Source organism: Merops nubicus, unplaced genomic scaffold (assembly GCF_000691845.1).
Source record: "Merops nubicus isolate BGI_N331 unplaced genomic scaffold, ASM69184v1 scaffold19574, whole genome shotgun sequence".
NCBI lineage: Eukaryota > Metazoa > Chordata > Aves > Coraciiformes > Meropidae > Merops > Merops nubicus.
Window position 1 is genome coordinate 3272 of NW_008606482.1, and position 6521 is coordinate 9792.

Genomic DNA, 6521 nt, shown 5'->3' on the forward strand with positions numbered 1-6521 from the left:
CGTACCAACCCTCCCCGTAGCACCAGTGGGCCATTCCCTCTGGCTCTGTCTCCTGGGAGAAGGGATCCCCTGCAGAGCACTTACAGAGCCCAGTCGACAGCGACGATGAGGGTGATGTCCTCGGTGGGCAGCCCCACGGAGGTGAGCACGATCACCATGGTCACCAGCCCTGCCTGGGGGATCCCGGCTGCCCCGATGCTGGCTGGCGGGGCCGTGAGGCAAGCCCTGCCTGGGGTACCCGGGCTGCCCCGGTGCTGGCTGCTGTGGCCGTGATGCTGCAGGAGGAAAGAGAGAGCACGTTTGCATGGCAAAGTGAGGCATTCCCTCAGGGAAGGGTTGGGTCTGGCTTCCTTCACCGTCCTGCTCCCTGCTGCCATCCTGACCTCCCCTGCCCGTGCCTGGCAGAGCTGGGGGCTCAGCTCCCTGGGCTCTGTGCTTCCACAGCTCCCTGCTGCAGGCAGCCCCTGCACTGGGTTGCTGAGTGTTTGCAACTGCACTTGTTTTTAGTTTATATAGGTGCTTTGTATATATAGGTTAGTTTTTTATAGGTGCTTTTATTTCCCTGCTTATAAAAAGATGTTCTCTTCCCGAAGGGGAGCCAGGCACTCCTGCACACACCCTCCTGTGCCAAGGGAATTCATCCACGCTGCAGGTGTTGAGCTGCTCTGGCCGTGCTGTCACTGGGCACTGTGGCCTTTACCTGCAGGCAGAGCCTGGGGTTCTGCAGCACATTCTGTGGGCGTAGAGCCCGAGCTGCCCCCGGTGCCCAGTGCAGGAGCTGGCACGTGCTGCACCCTCCCCTGCCCCTCGGGTCTGCAGCAAAGCTCACTCTGCAGCAGCAAGGTGGGGAAAGTGCGAGAGGTTGTGTCTGCAATAGGAATAGAAATGACTAATTCAGCTGCTGCAGGGGAACATTTACCTGATGGTTATGATTTGCCCTAAATCCAGGTCGTACTCGTTGACCTGGGCGATGAAGATGGCAGCCACGGCCTCGTAGAGCGCGGTGCCGTCCATGTTGATGGTGGCACCCACGGGCAGCACGAAGCGCGCCACGCGCCTGTCGAGGCCGTTGTTCTCCAGGAGACACTTCAGGGTGATGGGCAACGTCGCTGAGCTGCAGGAGAGGACAGAGCCACAGAGTGCTCTGGGTGGGAAGGGACCTATCAAGCTCATCTCATCCAACCCCCTGGAAGGGAGCAGGGACAGCCCCAGCTAGAGCAGGGTGCTCAGAGCCCTCAGCCTCCCCTGGGATGGTGCCAGGGATGGGGCAGCAACCACCCAGCTGGGCAACCTGGGCCAGGGGCTCAACACCCTCAGGGTCCTAAATTTCTCCCTTCTTTCTAGTCAATCTCCCTCTTTTAGTTTAAAACCATCACCCTTTGTCGTGGTGCTACAGACTCTTTCTTTCTGCCAGGTGCATTGAGCTTCATAAACACAAATCAGGGTAATGGTGGAGGAGTACAAGTCCTGCTGAGGGCAAGTGCAGCAGCACATGGCACAAACTGCTGTAGCAATGGAAGTGTCTTCAACTTGCACTACCCAGGTGGTTGAGGCCCCATCCCTGGGGGTCTTTAAGGCCAGGCTGGAGGAGGCTCTGGGCAGCCTGATCTAGTGGGAGGTGTCCCTGCTCATGGCAGAGGGGTTGGAACTGGGGGAGCCTTGTGGTCCCTTCCAGCCCTGACAGATTCTGATCTGTTTTAGCAGAGGACTTTAGAGCCCTAATGGCTCAATGGTTGGACTTGATGATCTTGGAGGTCCCTTCCAACCTAGAGGATTCTAGGATTCTATACCTGGGGAACACACATCATTACCCAGGCAGCCAATTAGCTGGTGGCTGCAGGATGAGCCACTCGTTAGGAGCAGCTCTGCGTGGTGGCTGCAGCTCTGTTGGACGTCCCTGGTCTCCACACTGATCCTGCAGCACCTCCAGCACCGTGTGGGACAGCACCTGCCAGCACTGACCACACCAAGGTCCAGCCAGACCCTGTTCTGTGTTTGTCTTCTCTGTGGCACGAGGAGCAGCTGCCTCAGCTTTTGCCTGAGCTTTCTCTCTTTTTTCTGTCTAGCACGAGGAGCTGTCGGACAGGAGCCAGGACAGAGGTGTGGAGGAAGAGGACTGAGTGGAGGGAAGGAGATGAGCGTGGAAAATAAGTCAATGGGATTGTGACAGACTCTTGGATGCAGGGACTGCCCTTCTGGAAGGAGCTGGATTCAGCACATGGTGTGATGGCCCCAGCCCCTGGCACAGCTCTCACCCTCCCCTGCATCTCCAGCTGGCTGTAGAGCAGAGAGGAGCAAGAAGGAGCTGGAGACCCAAGTTCTGGAGGAGATCAGATAGTCAGGAGTAGCAGAAGGGACCTGGAGTGGTGGGTGCTGGGAGAGGGAGACACAGGGAGATTTATTGGGATAGTGTGAAGAAACAGCATGAAGGAGGCCAGAAAACCCTTTTGCCTAGTCAAATATTTTATAAGAAAATGTTTTAATTTCTGCATTTTGCAGGAAGGGTGGTAGTTTCTTATGTAAATTTTTTTTTTCAGTGAAAATAAAATAGACAAAAATAATCTAAAATTATAATTCAAGTAGACAACACTTTTCTTTGGAGGAGTTTAAGATACGTAGGATTTGATTTAAGATTTTCAGCAATTAAAACGCAGGACTTCAAACCCCTGCTGATTTATACAGCAGCTACAACAGTCCTTTTTTGAATTCTTAGAAGGAAATTGGCTGGAGCAATGAAAAGAAACAGACACAGGGACTGGCTCAGGGACTCTGCTTTGCTCTGGGATAACCCCAGCAGAGGGGGAGCAGAAGAGCAGCGTGAGCTGGCTGGGTGTGAAGATGCTCAGAGGCTCCTCCTGCAGAGGACCAGGGTGGTGCCAAGCACCCCAGTAACTCCTGAAACCAGAAGGGATCTTCTTGCCAGCAGTGCTGGAGTGGGATTTTCCTGTGTCTGAGTTGTACCCACTGTCCCACAGCTCGCCTGGCCCACAGTCACACCTCCCTTGACTAAAGCAGCTCCCTAAAGCTGGATCAGCACCTCTGAGCCACGTTTCCATACCTGGAAGATGTAGCCAAGGCGATGAGCAAGGCTTGCAGTATCCCCTGGATGAAAGCAAAGGGGTTTTTCCTGGTGATGAGCACAAAAAGCAGAGGGAGGAGGATGAGTCCGTGGATGGCGAGCCCCGACACGACTGTGATGACGTAGAGCCCCAGCTTCTGCCCTGTCACCGACGGGTCTTCCATCTCCAGGATCTTTCCAGCTATGAGGAACACGATGCCGAAGGGGAAGTACCTGCAAAGAATAAGCATTAAATATTGTTTATGAGGCTGCAGCAGTCGCTGAAGTCACACAAGTCACTGGAGTGTTTGGCACTGTGTGGTACAGCCCTACAAAAACACATCCAGTGCTCATAACAGATGCTTGTAGAGCTGTGACCAGCGTTGCCATGAGGCAGCAGGTAAGAAATCAACTGAATCAATCAAAAAGGGATTTACCAGACTGCCATCGAGACAATCTTCATGACTGCTTCGTTCAGGCACTGGCAGACGTTGACCAGGGGCTTTCCTCGCTCGCCCATCTTTCCCAGGAGGAGTCCTGCAACCAAGCACATGGGTTCACCTTACTCAGGAGCTCCACGGGAGCAGCGTGGCTCAGGCTCAGTGTCTTGAGGCTCTGGGGGTCATAGATTTGGTTTCAAGCCCTGGGCAAGCTTACAGCAGGGCAGATGTGCTCCTTATGGAGCAGAACTCCACGTGCTGTTACGGGCTGTGGTCATTCGCTGCTCTAAGCAAATACAAGCACCTGGCCTTTCCTCAGACAAAAAAAACACCAACCCCAAATCCAGGATTTGGACTGTTCCTTGCACAGATAACTGATAAACTCTTCACTGCTGCCCAGCACTTGGAGGAGTCACTTCTCGGGGTGGCTAAACCACCTTTCTGCTGCTTGGTAATACAGGAATGAAACAGCTCCAGAAATAAAGGTTGATTTTTTTTGAAGGATGAAGCAGAGTGGGGTTGTCCATAGCTGAGGGTGTGGTGCTGTATTGCTCTGGAGTCAAGAGCTGCTTGCCACATCTGCCATGTGGCTGACCCCTCCAGCAGGGCCCCAGTCTGCCCAGTCCCCTCCTGGGCCAGGCTGTGCTGGCTGCTGCCCAGCAGAGTCCTGGGGGTGGCTGTCGTGGAGGCTTACAGACTGTCCCGTGGTGGTGACAGCACAGGCACGCCAGGGAGGATCCCACTGGATTGCTCAGATGCAGGCACTGGGCCTCCTGGCTGAGCTGTAGTTTTCATTCTGCTCTTGTTGCACTATCCCAGTTCCAGTCTGGTTGCCCGTTGGAGGAGCACTGGAGCAGAAGCTCACGCAGGGGCAGGGGGTTGGTGCTCTCTGATCTGCCAGCACAAAGCTGGCCAGGGCTGAGTCCCGTGGCTTTCCCTGCTGAGGAGCTTTCCCAGATACTCCTTCAGCAGCAGAAGAACGAGTCTGATCATTGCCCACCTAGTTCCCAGCCCAGTGCACGTCCTTGCTGTGTGGTCCTCTCAGCTAAAACGACTCCTGGAGCACGAGTGACTGCTGCAGCTTGAGAAGAAGATCATAGCCAGGCTCTGGTCTGGCCAGGGTGCAGCTGGGTGGCCGGGGCTGGCTCCAGGGATCTCCTGCTGTGTCCTGCCCCGGGGCTGATCCTCACTCCCCCGCTGGCGGGCTGGGGGTGCTAATCTCAGGAGAGAAAAGTGCCTTCTCCTCGCCCGTTGGGCTGGGCTGGGGGAGGGCACGTGGCTCACAGTGTTCCCGAGGATCCGTGGTGTGCAGAGGGGGCTGGTCTCTGGGACAGAAGTCTGCCCCAGCCATCTCCTCTGTCCATGGGGTCTCTGGGTGGGTCTGTCTCTGCCCGGTCCCCCCGTGGCTGTCTCCTCCAGGCACACCCTCTGTCGTGGCCCTTAAATCTGGTCCCTCTGCCCTGGCTCTGCTGGGGTTCTGGTGTGCTCCAGTGCTGTGCTGCCTGCATGGCCTCCACCCCTCAAATCCTCTAATTGGCTTTTTGGTTCCTTATACACTAAGTTCAAGCTCCTTGCCCTCACCTCTTAATCTCCACGTAATCTTGTCCCCAAGCTCATTGCATCACCTCCTTCTCTTTTTCCCTCCTGATTCCTCCTTTCCTCCCTTTCTCCCTCAGCCTTGCACACAGTGTCCTTCTATCTCATGCTTTGAGTCACCTCCAGGTTCCTCCTTCCCTTGACTTTCTCCCCTGTAAACCTTCCTCTCCCCCTCACATGTTCTCTCCATCCACCTTGTCCACAGGGCTCTGCAGTGCAGGGAACTCTCGTTCCTTCTTCAGAAAGCCCTGTAATAAATCCCCAGACACTTGTGACAGGGTCTGACCCAGCCTGCTCAGGGGTTTGCAGTGAGCTGTGTCCCCGGGAGCCTCTGCAGAAGTTACAGCTCACCTCAGCAGGCTTCACAGAAGGACCCCTGCAGCTCATGTGACAATTTGACACTCCTCAGGAGCCACCCTTGGGCTGTGAAGGTTCATGGAATACCCGGGGAGCAAACAACCTCCCCAGTGCCCAGCACCTTGTCTGAGCTCTGTTCTGGACAGCTCTGTGTTGGCACCAGCTCCGTGCTGTGCCCAGCTCAGCAGTCAGAGCTAAAACAACCTCCTCTCTCAGCATCCCCAGCTCCCTGTCCAGCCCCTGGGCACAGCAGTGGCCACCCCGGGCTGGGCACAGGGCAGAGCCCCCGTCTCCACGGGGCGGGTACCTATGGTGGCTGAGAAGATGACGATGCCCAAGACGTTCATCTCGTTGCTGGTGCCAGGCAAGGTCCTGTAGGTCATCTCTGGCGACGGCGTCAGCTCCAGGACCACAGGCTGATGGATTTCAGGGTTTTCATCATCGGGGGCAAAGTAAATAAAGCTGAGAGATTTCCCTGGGAGCTTTGGCAAGCCAGGAGACTTCACCACCGGGACGAGGACCGTGCGGTACTGGACAAGAGCAAAGCAGGGAGGTTAGTGTCCAACGGGCCCCATCCTGCTCCTGGAAACAGGGGCAGAGCCCTCGCTGGGCCAGCGGGTCCTGGAGGGTCAAAGTGTGGCTGTTGGGCAGTAAATGGCTGGTGGAAAGGAGAGAAGCAAGAAATGGGCAAGGGGAACCGTGGCTGTTCCTCGGAGCCATCCCCAAGCAAGGGTGCCCTTCTCTGGGCAGGTTTGTGGCTGGCAGTTGCCAGTCAGGTCCCTGCAGGATCCCAGTGCAGTGCTGGGGAGAGCTGTGGGACCCCTGGAGAGGCCCCTTCACCCTCAGCCCTCTCCTGGGGGCTTCACAGATGCTTTCCCAGCACCCTGAGTTTGCTCCTGTTCCCTTTTCCCCTCCGCTCTACCTGGTCCCTCCTCAGCATCTTCCCCTCACCCACCCCAACCTTTCCTGCAGGCTGCTGCCTGCCCACCCCTCTGCCCCTACCCCGGATCCCCAGGGACTGAGGGACCCTGCTCAGGAGCAGATCCCAGGGAAGAGACAGGGGAAGGGGA

At 56.3% G+C, this 6521-nt stretch overlaps 1 protein-coding gene across 1 annotated transcript in view; it reads right to left on the reverse strand.

Moving 5' to 3' along the window:
- Window positions 1-5981, reverse strand: part of LOC103772341 (excitatory amino acid transporter 5-like) — a gene marked incomplete at its 5' end in the record, with an annotated part of 8839 nt that extends 2858 nt beyond the window's left edge. The window contains 5 exons of the mRNA XM_008939671.1: window positions 85-225; window positions 920-1114; window positions 3059-3292; window positions 3496-3595; window positions 5759-5981. Of these exons, the coding sequence (XP_008937919.1) occupies window positions 85-225; window positions 920-1114; window positions 3059-3292; window positions 3496-3595; window positions 5759-5981 (893 nt within the window). The remainder of the gene's footprint in view (window positions 1-84; window positions 226-919; window positions 1115-3058; window positions 3293-3495; window positions 3596-5758) is intronic.
- Between the last annotated feature and the right edge of the window lie 540 nt (window positions 5982-6521).